Source organism: Heterodontus francisci, chromosome 10 (genome assembly GCF_036365525.1).
Source record: "Heterodontus francisci isolate sHetFra1 chromosome 10, sHetFra1.hap1, whole genome shotgun sequence".
Taxonomy (NCBI): Eukaryota; Metazoa; Chordata; class Chondrichthyes; order Heterodontiformes; family Heterodontidae; genus Heterodontus; species Heterodontus francisci.
Genome location: NC_090380.1, coordinates 121,674,894 through 121,692,264, shown reverse-complemented (window position 1 = coordinate 121,692,264; position 17,371 = coordinate 121,674,894). Strand labels below are relative to the sequence as shown.

Here is a 17,371-nt window from a genome sequence, read left to right as displayed (position 1 = left end):
GTTTACAGAGTATTGGGGTGTGTGGGTTTTAAAGATTATTGCGGTGTGTGGGGTTTACAGATTATTGGGGTGTGTGGGGTTTACAGATTATTGGGGTGTGTGGGGTTTACAGATTATTGGGGTGTGTGGGGTTTACAGATTATTGGGGTGTGTGGGTTTTAAAGATTATTGGGGTGTGTGGGGTTTACAGATTATTGGGGTGTGTGGGGTTTACAGAGTATTGGGGTGTGTGGGTTTTAAAGATTATTGGGGTGTGTGGGGTTTACAGATTATTGGGGTGTGTGGGGTTTACAGATTATTGGGGTGTGTGGGGTTTACAGATTATTGGGGTGTGTGGGTTTTAAAGATTATTGGGGTGTGTGGGGTTTACAGATTATTGGGGTGTGTGGGGTTTACAGAGTATTGGGGTGTGTGGGTTTTAAAGATTATTGGGGTGTGTGGGGTTTACAGATTATTGGGGAGTGTGGTGTTTATATCGTTTTGGGGTGTGTGGGGTTTACAGATTATTGGGGTGTGTGGGGTTTACAGAGTATTGGGGTGTGTGGGTTTTAAAGATTATTGGGGTGTGTGGGGTTTACAGATTATTGGGGAGTGTGGTGTTTATATCGTTTTGGGGTGTGTGGGGTTTACAGATTATTGGGGAGTGTGTTGTTTACAGATTATTGGGGTTTGTGGGGTTTACAGATTATTGGGGTGTGTGGTGTTTACAGGTTATTGGGGAGTGTGTTGTTTACAGATTATTGGGGTGTGTGGGGTTTACAGATTATTGGGGTGTGTGGGGTTTACAGATTATTGGGGTGTGTGGGTTTTAAAGATTATTGGGGTGTGTGGGGTTTACAGATTATTGGGGTGTGTGGGGTTTACAGAGTATTGGGGTGTGTGGGTTTTAAAGATTATTGGGGTGTGTGGGGTTTACAGATTATTGGGGTGTGTGGGGTTTACAGATTATTGGGGTGTGTGGGTTTTAAAGATTATTGGGGTGTGTGGGGTTTACAGATTATTGGGGTGTGTGGGGTTTACAGAGTATTGGGGTGTGTGGGTTTTAAAGATTATTGGGGTGTGTGGGGTTTACAGATTATTGGGGAGTGTGGTGTTTATATCGTTTTGGGGTGTGTGGGGTTTACAGATTATTGGGGTGTGTGGGGTTTACAGGTTATTGGTGAGTGTGTTGTTTACAGATTATTGGGGTTTGTGGGGTTTACAGATTATTGGGGTTTGTGGGGTTTACAGATTATTGGGGTGTGTGGGGTTTACAGAGTGTTGGGGTGTGTGGGGTTTACAGGTTATTGGGGAGTGTGTTGTTTACAGATTATTGGGGTTTGTGGGGTTTACAGATTATTGGGGTGTGTGGGGTTTACATATTATTGGGGTGTGTGGTGTTTATATCGTTTTGGGGTGTGTGTTGTTTACAGATTATTGGGGTGTGTGGGGTTTACAGAGTATTGGGGTGTGTGGTGTTTATATCGTTTTGGGGTGTGTGGGGTTTACAGATTATTGGGGTGTGTGGTGTTTATATCGTTTTGGGGTGTGTGGGGTTTACAGATTATTGGGGTGTGTGGGGTTTACAGATTATTGGGGTGTGTGGGGTTTGCAGATTATTGGGGTGTGTGGTGTTTATATCGTTTTGGGGTGTGTGGGGTTTGCAGATTATTGGGGTGTGTGGGGTTTATATCGTTTTGGGGTGTGTGGGGTTTACAGATTATTGGGGTGTGTGGTGTTTATATCGTTTTGGGGTGTGTGGGGTTTATATCGTTTTGGGGTGTGCGGTGTTTACAGATTATTGGGGTGTGTGGTGTTTGCAGATTATTGGGGTGTGTGGGGTTTACAGATTATTGGGGTGTGTGGTGTTTATATCGTTTTGGGGAGTGTGGGGTTTACAGATTATTGGGGTGTGTGGGGTTTGCAGATTATTGGGGTGTGTGGTGTTTATATCGTTTTGGGGAGTGTGGGGTTTACAGATTATTGGGGTGTGTGGTGTTTATATCGTTTTGGGGAGTGTGGGGTTTACAGATTATTGGGGTGTGTGGGGTTTACAGATTATTGGGGTGTGTGGTGTTTATATCGTTTTGGGGAGTGTGGGGTTTACAGATTATTGGGGTGTGTGGGGTTTACAGATTATTGGGGTGTGTGGGGTTTACAGATTATTGGGGTGTGTGGTGTTTATATCGTTTTGGGGTGTGAGGGGTTTAAAGAGTATTGGGGTGTGTGGGTTTTAAACATTATTGGGGTGTGTGGGGTTTACAGATTATTGGGGTGTGTGGTGATTATATCGTTTTAGGGGTGTGTGATGTTTACAGATTATTGGGGTGTGTGGGGTTTGCAGATTATTGGGGTGTCTGGGGTTTAAGGATTATTGGTGTGTGTGGGGTTTGCAGATTATTGGGGTGTGTGGGGTTTACAGATTAGTGGGGTGTGTGGGGTTTGCAGATTATTGGGGTGTGTGGTGTTTATATCGTTTTGGGGTGTGTGGGGTTTACAGATTATTGGGGTGTGTGGGGTTTACAGATTATTGGGGTGTGTGGGGTTTGCAGATTATTGGGGTGTGTGGTGTTTATATCGTTTTGGGGTGTGTGGGGTTTACAGATTATTGGGGTGTGTGGGGTTTAAAGATTATTGGGGTGTGTTGGGTTTGCAGATTATTGGGGTGTGTGGGGTTTACAGATTATTGGGGTGAGTGGGGTTTGCAGATTATTGGGGTGTGTGGGGTTTGCAGATTATTGGGGTGTGTGGGGTTTAAAGATTATTGGGGTGTGTGGGGTTTACAGATTATTGGGGTGTGTGGGGTTTGCAGATTATTGGGGTGTGTGGTGTTTATATCATTTTGGGGTGTGTGGGGTTTACAGATTATTGGGGTGTGTGGGGTTTAAAGATTATTGGAGTGTGTGGGGTTTGCAGATTATTGGGGTGTGTGGGGTTTACAGATTATTGGGGTGAGTGGGGTTTGCAGATTATTGGGGTATGTGGGGTTTGCAGATTATTGGGGTGTGTGGGGTTTAAAGATTATTGGGGTGTGTGGGGTTTACAGATTATTGGGGTGAGTGGGGTTTACAGATTATTGGGGTGAGTGGGGTTTGCAGATTATTGGGGTGTGTGGGGTTTACAGATTTTTGGGGTGTGTGGTGTTTACAGATTATTGGGGTGAGTGGGGTTTACAGATTATTGGGGTGTGTGGTGTTTATATCGTTTTGGGGTGTGTGGGGTTTACAGATTATTGGGGTGTGTGGTGTTTATATTTTGGGGTGTGTGGGGTTTACAGATTATTGGGGTGTGTGGTGTTTATATTTTGGGGTGTGTGTGGTTTACAGATTATTGGGGTGTGTGGGGTTTATATCGTTTTGGGGTGTGTGGGGTTTATATCGTTTTGGGGTGTGTGATGTTTACAGATTATTGGGGTGTGTGGGGTTTATATCGTTTTGGGGTGCGTGGGGTTTACAGATTATTGGGGTGTGTGGGGTTTATATCGTTTTGGGGTGTGTGGGGTTTACAGATTATTGGGGTGTGTGGTGTTTATATCGTTTTGGGGTGTGTGGGGTTTGCAGATTATTGGGGTGTGTGGTGTTTATATCGTTTTAGGGGTGTGTGGGGTTTACAGATTATTGGGGTGTGTGGGGTTTGCAGATTATTGGGGTGTGTGGTGTTTATATCGTTTTAGGGGTGTGTGGGGTTTACAGATTATTGGGGTGTGTGGGGTTTGCAGATTATTGGGGTGTGTGGTGTTTATATCGTTTTGGGGTGTGTGGGGTTTACAGATTATTGGGGTGTGTGGGGTTTACAGATTATTGGGGTGTGTGGTGTTTATATCGTTTTGGGGTGTGTGGGGTTTACAGATTATTGGGGTGTGTGGTGTTTATATCGTTTTGGGGTGTGTGGGGTTTGCAGATTATTGGGGTGTGTGGTGTTTATATCGTTTTAGGGGTGTGTGGGGTTTACAGATTATTGGGGTGTGTGGGGTTTGCAGATTATTGGGGTGTGTGGTGTTTATATCGTTTTAGGGGTGTGTGGGGTTTACAGATTATTGGGGTGTGTGGGGTTTGCAGATTATTGGGGTGTGTGGTGTTTATATCGTTTTGGGGTGTGTGGGGTTTACAGATTATTGGGGTGTGTGGGGTTTACAGATTATTGGGGTGTGTGGGGTTTGCAGATTATTGGGGTGTGTGGTGTTTATATCATTTTGGGGTGTGTGGGGTTTACAGATTATTGGGGTGTGTGGGGTTTATATCGTTTTGGGGTGCGTGGGGTTTACAGATTATTGGGGTGTGTGGGGTGTTTGCAGATTATTGGGGTGTGTGGTGTTTATATCGTTTTGGGGTGTGTGGGGTTTACAGATTATTGGGGTGTGTGGGGTTTACAGAGTATTGGGGTGTGTGGGTTTTAAAGATTATTGGGGTGTGTGGGGTTTACAGATTATTGGGGTGTGTGGGGTTTACAGAGTATTGGAGTGTGTGGGTTTTACAGATTATTGGGGTGTGTGGGGTTTACAGATTATTGGGGTGTGTGGGGTTTACAGAGTATTGGGGTGTGTGGGTTTTAAAGATTATTGGGGTGTGTGGGGTTTACAGATTATTGGGGTGTGTGGGGTTTACAGATTATTGGGGAGTGTGTTGTTTATATCGTTTTGGGGTGTGTGGTGTTTACAGATTATTGGGGTGTGTGGGGTTTGCAGATTATTGGGGTGTGTGGTGTTTATATCGTTTTGGGGTGTGTGGGGTTTACAGATTATTGGGGTGTGTGGGGTTTACAGATTATTGGGGTGTGTGGGGTTTACAGAGTATTGGGGTGTGTGGGTTTTAAAGATTATTGGGGTGTGTGGGATTTACAGATTATTGGGGAGTGTGTTGTTTATATCGTTTTGGGGTGTGTGGGGTTTATATCGTTTTGGGGTGTGTGGGGTTTACAGATTATTGGGGTGTGTGGGGTTTACAGATTATTGGGGTGTGTGGTGTTTACAGATTATTGGGTGTGTTGTTTACAGATTATTGGGGTGTGTGGGGTTTAAAGATTATTGGGGTGTGTGGGGTTTACAGATTATTGGGGTGTGTGGGGTTTACAGATTATTGGGTGTGTTGTTTACAGATTATTGGGGTGTGTGGGGTTTAAAGATTATTGGGGTGTGTGGGGTTTACAGATTATTGGTGTGTGTGGTGTTTACAGATTATTGGGTGTGTTGTTTACAGATTATTGGGGTGTGTGGGGTTTAAAGATTATTGGGGTGTGTGGGGTTTACAGATTATTGGGCTGTGTGGTGTTTACAGATTATTGGGGTGTGTGGTGTTTACAGATTAATGGGGTGTGTGGGGTTTACAGATTATTGGGGTGTGTGGGGTTTACAGATTATTGGGGTGTGTGGTGTTTACAGATTATTGGGTGTGTTGTTTACAGATTATTGGGGTGTGTGGGGTTTAAAGATTATTGGGGTGTGTGGGGTTTAAAGATTATTGGGGTGTGTGGGGTTTACAGATTATTGGGGTGTGTGGGGTTTAAAGATTATTGGGGTGTGTGGGGTTTACAGTTTATTGGGGTGTGTGGTGTTTACAGATTATTGGGTGTGTTGTTTACAGATTATTGGGGTGTGTGGGGTTTACAGATTATTGGGGTGTGTGGGGTTTAAAGATTATTGGGGTGTGTGGGGTTTACAGATTATTGGGGTGTGTGGGGTTTACAGATTATTGGGGTGTGTGGGGTTTACAGATTATTGGGGTGTGTGGGGTTTACAGATTATTGGGGTGTGTGGGGTTTACAGATTATTGGGGTGTGTGGTGTTTACAGATTATTGGGGTGTGTGGGGTATAAAGATTATTGGGGTGTGTGGGGTTTACAGATTTTTGGGGTGTGTGTTGTTTACAGATTATTGGGGTGTGTGGTGTTTACAGATTATTGGGGTGTGTGGGGTTTACAGATTATTGGTGTGTGTGGGGTTTACAGATTAATGGGGTGTGTGGGGTATAAAGATTATTGGGGTGTGTGGGGTTTACAGATTATTGGGGTGTGTGGTGTTTACAGATTATTGGGTGTGTTGTTTACAGATTATTGGGGTGTGTGGGGTTTACAGATTATTGGGGTGTGTGGGGTTTACAGATTATTGGGGTGTGTGGGGTATAAAGATTATTGGGGTGTGTGGGGTTTACAGATTATTGGGGTGTGTGGGGTATAAAGATTATTGGGGTGTGTGGGGTTTACAGATTATTGGGGTGTGTGGTGTTTACAGATTATTGGGTGTGTTGTTTACAGATTATTGGGGTGAGTGGGGTTTACAGATTATTGGGGTGTGTGGGGTTTACAGATTATTGGGGTGTGTGGGGTTTACAGATTATTGGGTGTGTTGTTTACAGATTATTGGGGTGAGTGGCGTTTACAGATTATTGGGTGTGTTGTTTACAGATTATTGGGGTGTGTGGGGTTTAAAGATTATTGGGGTGTGTGGGGTTTACATATTATTGGGGTGTGTGGGGTTTATATCGTTTTGGGGTGTGTGATGTTTACAGATTATTGGGGTGTGTGGTGTTTATATCGTTTTAGGGGTGTGTGGGGTTTACAGATTATTGGGGTGTGTGGGGTTTGCAGATTATTGGGGTGTGTGGTGTTTATATCGTTTTGGGGTGTGTGGGGTTTACAGATTATTGGGGTGTGTGGGGTTTACAGATTATTGGGGTGTGCGGGGTTTGCAGATTATTGGGGTGTGTGGTGTTTATATCATTTTGGGGTGTGTGGGGTTTACAGATTATTGGGGTGTGTGGGGTTTATATCGTTTTGGGGTGCGTGGGGTTTACAGATTATTGGGGTGTGTGGGGTTTGCAGATTATTGGGGTGTGTGGGGTTTGCAGATTATTGGGGTGTGTGGTGTTTAATTCGTTTTGGGGTGTGTGGGGTTTACAGATTATTGGGGTGTGTGGGGTTTATATCGTTTTGGGGTGCGTGGGGTTTACAGATTATTGGGGTGTGTGGGGTTTGCAGATTATTGGGGTGTGTGGTGTTTATATCGTTTTGGGGTGTGTGGGGTTTACAGATTATTGGGGTGTGTGGGGTTTACAGAGTATTGGGGTGTGTGGGTTTTAAAGATTATTGGGGTGTGTGGGGTTTACAGATTATTGGGGTGTGTGGGGTTTACAGAGTATTGGAGTGTGTGGGTTTTACAGATTATTGGGGTGTGTGGGGTTTACAGATTATTGGGGTGTGTGGGGTTTACAGAGTATTGGGGTGTGTGGGTTTTAAAGATTATTGGGGTGTGTGGGGTTTACAGATTATTGGGGTGTGTGGGGTTTACAGATTATTGGGGAGTGTGTTGTTTATATCGTTTTGGGGTGTGTGGTGTTTACAGATTATTGGGGTGTGTGGGGTTTGCAGATTATTGGGGTGTGTGGTGTTTATATCGTTTTGGGGTGTGTGGGGTTTACAGATTATTGGGGTGTGTGGGGTTTACAGATTATTGGGGTGTGTGGGGTTTACAGAGTATTGGGGTGTGTGGGTTTTAAAGATTATTGGGGTGTGTGGGGTTTACAGATTATTGGGGAGTGTGTTGTTTATATCGTTTTGGGGTGTGTGGGGTTTATATCGTTTTGGGGTGTGTGGGGTTTACAGATTATTGGGGTGTGTGGGGTTTACAGATTATTGGGGTGTGTGGTGTTTACAGATTATTGGGTGTGTTGTTTACAGATTATTGGGGTGTGTGGGGTTTAAAGATTATTGGGGTGTGTGGGGTTTACAGATTATTGGGGTGTGTGGGGTTTACAGATTATTGGGTGTGTTGTTTACAGATTATTGGGGTGTGTGGGGTTTAAAGATTATTGGGGTGTGTGGGGTTTACAGATTATTGGTGTGTGTGGTGTTTACAGATTATTGGGTGTGTTGTTTACAGATTATTGGGGTGTGTGGGGTTTAAAGATTATTGGGGTGTGTGGGGTTTACAGATTATTGGGCTGTGTGGTGTTTACAGATTATTGGGGTGTGTGGTGTTTACAGATTAATGGGGTGTGTGGGGTTTACAGATTATTGGGGTGTGTGGGGTTTACAGATTATTGGGGTGTGTGGTGTTTACAGATTATTGGGTGTGTTGTTTACAGATTATTGGGGTGTGTGGGGTTTAAAGATTATTGGGGTGTGTGGGGTTTAAAGATTATTGGGGTGTGTGGGGTTTACAGATTATTGGGGTGTGTGGGGTTTAAAGATTATTGGGGTGTGTGGGGTTTACAGATTATTGGGGTGTGTGGTGTTTACAGATTATTGGGTGTGTTGTTTACAGATTATTGGGGTGTGTGGGGTTTACAGATTATTGGGGTGTGTGGGGTTTAAAGATTATTGGGGTGTGTGGGGTTTACAGATTATTGGGGTGTGTGGGTTTTAAAGATTATTGGGGTGTGTGGGGTTTACAGATTATTGGGGTGTGTGGGGTTTACAGATTATTGGGGAGTCTGTTGTTTATATCGTTTTGGGGTGTGTGGTGTTTACAGATTATTGGGGTGTGTGGGTTTTGCAGATTATTGGGGTGTGTGGTGTTTATATCGTTTTGGGGTGTGTGGGGTTTACAGATTATTGGGGTGTGTGGGGTTTACAGATTATTGGGGTGTGTGGGGTTTACAGAGTATTGGGGTGTGTGGGTTTTAAAGATTATTGGGGTGTGTGGGGTTTACAGATTATTGGGGAGTGTGTTGTTTATATCGTTTTGGGGTGTGTGGGGTTTATATCGTTTTGGGGTGTGTGGGGTTTACAGATTATTGGGGTGTGTGGGGTTTACAGATTATTGGGGTGTGTGGGGTTTACAGATTATTGGGGTGTGTGGTGTTTACAGATTATTGGGTGTGTTGTTTACAGATTATTGGGGTGTGTGGGGTTTAAAGATTATTGGGGTGTGTGGGGTTTACAGATTATTGGGGTGTGTGGGGTTTACAGATTATTGGGTGTGTTGTTTACAGATTATTGGGGTGTGTGGGGTTTAAAGATTATTGGGGTGTGTGGGGTTTACAGATTATTGGTGTGTGTGGTGTTTACAGATTATTGGGTGTGTTGTTTACAGATTATTGGGGTGTGTGGGGTTTAAAGATTATTGGGGTGTGTGGGGTTTACAGATTATTGGGCTGTGTGGTGTTTACAGATTATTGGGGTGTGTGGTGTTTACAGATTAATGGGGTGTGTGGGGTTTACAGATTATTGGGGTGTGTGGGGTTTACAGATTATTGGGGTGTGTGGTGTTTACAGATTATTGGGTGTGTTGTTTACAGATTATTGGGGTGTGTGGGGTTTAAAGATTATTGGGGTGTGTGGGGTTTAAAGATTATTGGGGTGTGTGGGGTTTACAGATTATTGGGGTGTGTGGGGTTTAAAGATTATTGGGGTGTGTGGGGTTTACAGATTATTGGGGTGTGTGGTGTTTACAGATTATTGGGTGTGTTGTTTACAGATTATTGGGGTGTGTGGGGTTTACAGATTATTGGGGTGTGTGGGGTTTAAAGATTATTGGGGTGTGTGGGGTTTACAGATTATTGGGGTGTGTGGGGTTTACAGATTATTGGGGTGTGTGGTGTTTACAGATTATTGGGGTGTGTGGGGTATAAAGATTATTGGGGTGTGTGGGGTTTACAGATTTTTGGGGTGTGTGTTGTTTACAGATTATTGGGGTGTGTGGGGTTTACAGATTATTGGGGTGTGTGGTGTTTACAGATTATTGGGGTGTGTGGGGTTTACAGATTATTGGTGTGTGTGGGGTTTACAGATTAATGGGGTGTGTGGGGTATAAAGATTATTGGGGTGTGTGGGGTTTACAGATTATTGGGGTGTGTGGTGTTTACAGATTATTGGGTGTGTTGTTTACAGATTATTGGGGTGTGTGGGGTTTACAGATTATTGGGGTGTGTGGGGTATAAAGATTATTGGGGTGTGTGGGGTTTACAGATTAATGGGGTGTGTGGTGTTTACAGATTATTGGAGTGTGTGGGGTATAAAGATTATTGGGGTGTGTGGGGTTTACAGATTATTGGGGTGTGTGGGGTATAAAGATTATTGGGGTGTGTGGGGTTTACAGATTAATGGGGTGTGTGGTGTTTACAGATTATTGGGGTGTGTGGGGTATAAAGATTATTGGGGTGTGTGGGGTTTACAGATTAATGGGGTGTGTGGTGTTTACAGATTATTGGGGTGTGTGGGGTTTACAGATTATTGGGGTGTGTGGGGTTTACAGATTATTGGGGTGTGTGGGGTATAAAGATTATTGGGGTGTGTGGGGTTTACAGATTATTGGGGTGTGTGGGGTTTAAAGATTATTGGGGTGTGTGGGGTTTACAGATTATTGGGGTGTGTGGGGTTTAAAGATTATTGGGGTGTGTGGGGTTTACAGATTATTGGGGGGTGTGGGGTTTACAGATTATTGGGGAGTGCGGTGTTTACAGATTATTGGGGTGTGTGGGGTTTACAGATTATTGGGGTGTGCGGTTTTTACAGATTATTGGGGTGAGTGGGGTTTACAGATTATTGGGGTGTGTGGGGTTTACAGAATATTGGGGGGTGTGGGGTTTACAGATTATTGGGGTTTGTGGGGTTTACAGATTATTGGGGTGTGTGGGGTATAAAGATTATTGGGGTGTGTGGGGTTTACAGATTATTGGGGTGTGTGGGGTTTACAGATTATTGGGGTGTGTGCGGTTTAAAGATTATTGGGGTGTGTGGGGTTTAAAGATTATTGGGGTGTGTGGGGTTTACAGATTATTGGGGGGTGTGGGGTTTACAGATTATTGGGGAGTGCGGTGTTTACAGATTATTGGGGTCTGTGGGGTTTACAGATTATTGGGGTGTGCGGTTTTTACAGATTATTGGGGTGAGTGGGGTTTACAGATTATTGGGGTGTGTGGGGTTTACAGATTATTGGGGTGAGTGGGGTTTAAAGATTATTGGGGTGTGTGGTGTTTATATGGTTTTGTGGTGGTTGGTGTTTACAGAGTATTGGGGTGTGTGGTGTTTATATGGTTTTGGGGTGGTTGGTGTTTAAAGATTATTGGGGTGTGTGGTGTTTATATGGTTTTGTGGTGGTTGGTGTTTACAGAGTATTGGGGTGTGTGGTGTTTATATGGTTTTGTGGTGGTTGGTGTTTACAGAGTATTGGGGTGTGTGGTGTTTATATGGTTTTGGGGTGGTTGGTGTTTAAAGATTATTGGGGTGTGTGGTGTTTATATGGTTTTGTGGTGGTTGGTGTTTACAGAGTATTGGGGTGTGTGGTGTTTATATGGTTTTGTGGTGGTTGGTGTTTACAGAGTATTGGGGTGTGTGGTGTTTATATGGTTTTGGGGTGGTTGGTGTTTACAGAGTATTGGGGTGTGTGGTGTTTATATGGTTTTGGGGTGGTTGGTGTTTAAAGATTATTTGGGTGTGTGGTGTTTATATGGTTTTCGGGTGGTTGGTGTTTAAAGATTATTGGGGTGTGTTGGGTTTATATGGTTTTGGGGTGGTTGGTGTTTAAAGATTATTGGGGTGTGTGGTGTTTATATGGTTTTGGGGTGGGTGGGGTTTACAGGGAATTGGATGCGAGTGAGGCCCATTCTCAGGCCGGGAAATCCAAAGTCGTGATATGTTCATGTAGGACTGGAGGCTGGAGATTGCAATGAAACTTCTCTAGACTGGGATGAGGGGATTGTCCTGTGATGTGAGAATGAGTTCAGAAGAATGAGAGGTGATCTCATTGAAACATTTAAAATTCTTGTGGGGCTTGACAGGGTGGAAGATGTTAGAAATGTTTTCCCTGGCTAGGGAATTTCGAACATGGGATCATAGTCTCAGGGTTCAGGGGTCATCCATTTAGGACTGAGATGAGTAGAAATTGCTTCACTCGGAGGGTTGTGAATCTTTGGAAATCTCTACCCTGGAGAGCTGTGGATGCTCAGTCGTGGACTGAGATCGATAGATTTTTGGGAACTAAAGGGAATCAAGGGATATGGGATAGTGCAGGAATGTGGAGTTGAGGCAGAAGATCAGCCATGATCTTACTGAATGGCAGAGCAGGCTTGAGGGGCTGAATGGCCTACTCCTGCTCCTATTTGTTATGCTATAGACACACACACACACACATCCTGACACACAGACATACAGACAGACAGACACCCTGACACACAGACACACACACACAGACATCCTGACTCCCACACTGACAAACACACACACTGAAACACACACACACACACAATCTGACACTGACACACACAGACACCTTGACACACACACACAGACATCCTGGCATCCTGACACACAGACACCATGACACATACACACACACAGACACCATGAAACACACACTGACACACACACAAACTAAGCAATGAGAACCTTAAGCAATGTTATCTAGATAGCATGAGGAATCACTCTGAAAGGTCAATATACAGAAGTATTAATGTGTTGGGCAAAAGCAAAGCTGGCACATGGGACACAGGAATTTGGGATACAGGGCTAGTGATACAGGATTCAGAGCACAGGGAAAGGGGGTATGGAACAGGGTAGGGTCACAGAGTATGGCACATGAGGAACAGAGTACTGGATCACAGGCTACTTAGGGCATGAGGGGCTGTGTTTTAAGCACCTGCCGCCGCTCCTGGCGGTGTGCGAAAAAAATGGGGGCCCACATGTGCGGGCCACACGCTGCCGAACTGCCACGATCTCCCGCGTGGCAGCTCATTTAAATACCTGGCTCCCCCTCTCCCCCCAATCTTCAGAAGTGGGCAGGCTGTCCAATGCTGGCAATGGCTTCAGCTGCTTGTGCACGGGCATTGGTGCCATTTTTAAAGGGCAGCCAACCCTGCTGGGTCCTTTAAATTTTTAAAGAAATACCAACCCCCCCACCCCCCTCCCCAAAATGTACTGAATAAAATTCTAATTCCCCTTTTCCAATCCACAATTACAATTAAATCAGGTTTCTGTCCTTTCCCCCTCCATATCACTTACCTTTGGAATATGATCTCCCCCCCCACCCCACCCCACAAAACTGTACAAAGTCCACAATTCCCCCCCTTCCCACCATTACCTCCGCTGTTGATTATTATTTGAACCCGTCTCCCTCCCCAGCACTAACTCCCCCCCGCCAACAGCCCTCTCCAGTGTCAGGTGTGCTTTCCCCAGATGGGGAAGTGAAGGTGTGTGAGTCCCGGCTGCTGTACTGAAGATTATGGCGGATCGGGAAGATCCCAGGTAGGTTTATTTAAATGTATTCATTGTGCCTCTTTAAATATGCAAAGCTGGGTCCTGTTGCCCAGCGGCGGGGGGTCCGCCACGGAGTGTCACCGCTGCTGGGAAGATCGGGCCCAGCCCTCCTGACATCAGGCTTCGTGGCGGCAGCTGCTGGAATGATTTTCCACCCCCCACCCCCCCCAACCCCGCAGCCCCCGCACCCGCCATGGAACCCGACATCGGGAGCCCAGTAAAATCCAGCCCGAGGTGTGGAAAATGGGTACAGGCTGCAAGACAGAAGGTATGGAGCTGGGACACTGTCTCTGACAATGGGAGCTGGATGTAGTGAGTTCACTGTGTCGTTGGTGTACACAATCTACATTTCAATGAATATTCAGCAGCAGGCAAGTTAGCAAAAATCCAGTCAAATGGTGTATGTTGGAGGATTGAGCCCAACAAACCGAATTGGGATCATGAAATAGAATCGAGTGTTGCATTAAGAGAGGATCGAACTGGAACCCAAACGCAGCCTCAGTCCTGAAAAGTGAATCAAAGTGTGAATTCTAACCCTGGACAGTCAGAGACCTGCAATAGAACTGGTTATTGAAGAGGTGGAGCTACTCACCGTATACAAAGAGAATGTATTCAGCGCTGTTGTGGCCCATAGTGTTCGCAGCCTCACAGTAATAGGTGCCGTTGTCAGTTTTATTCAGAGCGCTGATGATGAGTACGTTCCCCTCCACCACCATCCTGTCAGGATCAGGAAGCTCAGCTCCATCCTTCTTCCACTTCACTGCTTCGGGTCTGTGAAAACAAACATCACCAATAGCCGTCACATTCCCAAAAGGACAAGGTTCCACAGACAGATGGGGCCTCACATCAACATCCCAACCAAAGGACGGCTACTCCAGTGCAGCACTACCTCAGTACTGACCCTCTGACAGTGCAGCACTCCCTCAGTACTGACCCTCCGACAGTGCAGCACTCCCTCAGTACTGACCCTCCGACAGTGCAGCACTCCCTCAGTACTGACCCTCCTCCAGTGCAGCACTCCCTCAGTACTGACCCTCCGACACAGTGCAGCACTCCCTCAGTACTGACCCTCCGACAGTGCAGCACTCCCTCAGTACTGACCCTCCAACACTGCAGCACTCCCTCAGTACTGACCCTCCGACAGTGCAGCACTCCCTCAGTACTGACCCTCTGACAGTGCAGCACTCCCTCAGGACTGACCCTCCGACAGTGCAGCACTCCCTCAGTACGGACCCTCTGACAGTGCAGCACTCCCTCAGTACTGACCCTCCGACAGTGCAGCACTCCCTCAGTACTGACCCTCCGACAGTGCAGCACTCCCTCAGTACTGACCCTCCGACAGTGCAGCACTCCCTCAGTACGGACCCTCTGATAGTGCAGCACTCCCTCAGTACTGACCCTCCGACAGTGCAGCACTCCCTCAGTACGGACCCTCTGACAGTGCAGCACTCCCTCAGTACTGACCCTCTGACAGTGCAGCACTCCCTCAGTACTGATCCTCTGACAGTGCAGCGCTCCCTCAGTACTGGCCCTCTGACAGTGCAGCACTTCCTCAGTACTGACCCTCCGACAGTGCAGCACTCCCACAGTACTGACCCTCCGACAGTGCAGCACTCTCTCAGTACTGACCCTCCGACAGTGCAGCACTCTCTCAGTACTGACCCTCCGACAGTGCAGCACTCTCTCAGTACTGACCCTCCGACAGTGCAGCACTCCCTCAGTACTGACCCTCCGACAGTGCAGCACTCTCTCAGTACTGAGCCTCCGACAGTGCAGCACTCCCTCAGTACTGACCCTCCGACAGTGCAGCACTCCCTCAGTACTGACCCTCCGACAGTGCAGCACTCTCTCAGTACTGACCGTCCGACAGTGCAGCACTCCTTCAGTACTGACCGTCCGACAGTGCAGCACTCCCTCAGTACTCACCCTCCGACAGTGCAGCACTCTCTCAGTACTGACCCTCCGACAGTGCAGCACTCCCTCAGTACTGACCCTCCGACAGTGCAGCACTCTCTCAGTACTGACCCTCCGACAGTGCAGCACTCCCTCAGTACTGACCCTCCGACAGTGCAGCACTCTCTCAGTACTGACCCTCCGACAGTGCAGCACTCTCTCAGTACTGACCCTCCGACAGTGCAGCACTCCTTCAGTACTGACCGTCCGACAGTGCAGCACTCCCTCAGTACTGACCCTCCGACAGTGCAGCACTCTCTCAGTACTGACCCTCCGACAGTGCAGCACTCCCTCAGTACTGACCCTCCGACAGTGCAGCACTCTCTCAGTACTGACCCTCCGACAGTGCAGCACTCCCTCAGTACTGACCCTCCGACAGTGCAGCACTCTCTCAGTACTGACCCTCCGACAGTGCAGCACTCCTTCAGTACTGACCCTCCGACAGTGCAGCACTCCCTCAGTACTGACCCTCCGACAGTGCAGCACTCCTTCAGTACTGACCCTCCGACAGTGCAGCACTCCCTCAGTACTGACCCTCCGATAGTGCAGCACTCCCTCAGTACTGACCCTCCGACAGTGCAGCACTCCCTCAGTACTGACCCTCCGACAGTGCAGCACTCTCTCAGTACTGACCCTCCGACAGTGCAGCACTCTCTCAGTACTGACCCTCCGACAGTGCAGCACTCCTTCAGTACTGACCCTCCGACAGTGCAGCACTCCCTCAGTACTGACCCTCCGACAGTGCAGCACTCCCTCAGTACTGACCCTCTGACAGTGCAGCACTCCCTCAGTACTGACCCTCCGACAGTGCAGCACTCCCTCAGTACTGACCCTCCGACAGTGCAGCACTCCCTCAGTACTGACCTTCTGACCGTGCAGCACTCCTTCAGTACTGACCCTCCGACAGTGCAGCTCTCCCTCAGTACTGACCCTCCGACAGTGCAGCACTCCCTCAGTACTGACCCTCCGACAGTGCAGCACTCCCTCAGTACTGACCCTCCGACAGTGCAGCACTCCCTCAGTACTGACCCTCCGACAGTGCAGCACTCCCTCAGTACTGACGCTCCGACAGTGTAGCGCTCTCTCAGTACTGACCCTCTGACAATGCAGCACTCCCTCAGTACTGACCCTCTGACAGTGCAGCACTCCCTCAGTACTGACCCTCTGACAATGCAGCACTTCCTCAGTACTGACCCTCCGACAGTGCAGCACTCCCTCAGTACTGACCCTCCGACAGTGCAGCACTCCCTCAATACTGACCCTCTGACAGTGCAGCACTCCCTCAGTACTGACCCTCCGACAGTGCAGCACTCCCTCAGTACTGACCCTGCGACAGTGCAGCGCTCCCTCAGTACTGACCCTCCGACAGTGCAGCTCTCCCTCAGTACTGACCCTCCGACAGTACAGCACTCCCTCAGTACTGTCCCTCTGACAGTGCAGCACTCCCTCAGTACTGACCCTCCGACAGTGCAGCTCTCCCTCAGTACTGACCCTCCGACAGTACAGCACTCCCTCAGTACTGTCCCTCTGACAGTGCAGCACTCCCTCAGTACTGACCCTCCGACAGTGCAGCACTCCCTCAGTACTGACGCTCCGACAGTGTAGCGCTCTCTCAGTACTGACCCTCTGACAATGCAGCACTCCCTCAGTACTGACCCTCTGACAGTGCAGCACTCCCTCAGTACTGACCCTCTGACAATGCAGCACTTCCTCAGTACTGACCCTCCGACAGTGCAGCACTCCCTCAGTACTGACCCTCCGACAGTGCAGCACTCCCTCAATACTGACCCTCTGACAGTGCAGCACTCCCTCAGTACTGACCCTCCGACAGTGCAGCACTCCCTCAGTACTGACCCTGCGACAGTGCAGCGCTCCCTCAGTACTGACCCTCCGACAGTGCAGCTCTCCCTCAGTACTGACCCTCCGACAGTACAGCACTCCCTCAGTACTGTCCCTCTGACAGTGCAGCACTCCCTCAGTACTGACCCTCCGACAGTGCAGCTCTCCCTCAGTACTGACCCTCCGACAGTACAGCACTCCCTCAGTACTGTCCCTCTGACAGTGCAGCACTCCCTCAGTACTGACCCTCCGACAGTACAGCACTCCCTCAGTACTGACCCTCCGACAGTGCAGCACTCCCTCAGTACTGACCCTCCGACAGTGCAGCACTCCCTCAGTACTGATCCTCCGACAGTGCAGCACTCCTTCAGTACTGACCCTCCGATAGTGCAGCACTCCCTCAGTACTGACC

General features: G+C 47.7%; 1 protein-coding gene across 1 annotated transcript in view; it reads right to left on the bottom strand.

Moving 5' to 3' along the window:
• The window catches only part of LOC137374244 (cell adhesion molecule 2-like), a 912,392-nt gene that overhangs the window by 208,984 nt on the left and 686,037 nt on the right, over window positions 1-17,371 (bottom strand). The window contains exon 8 of the mRNA XM_068040031.1: window positions 13,760-13,938. Within this exon, the coding sequence (XP_067896132.1) occupies window positions 13,760-13,938 (179 nt within the window). The remainder of the gene's footprint in view (window positions 1-13,759; window positions 13,939-17,371) is intronic.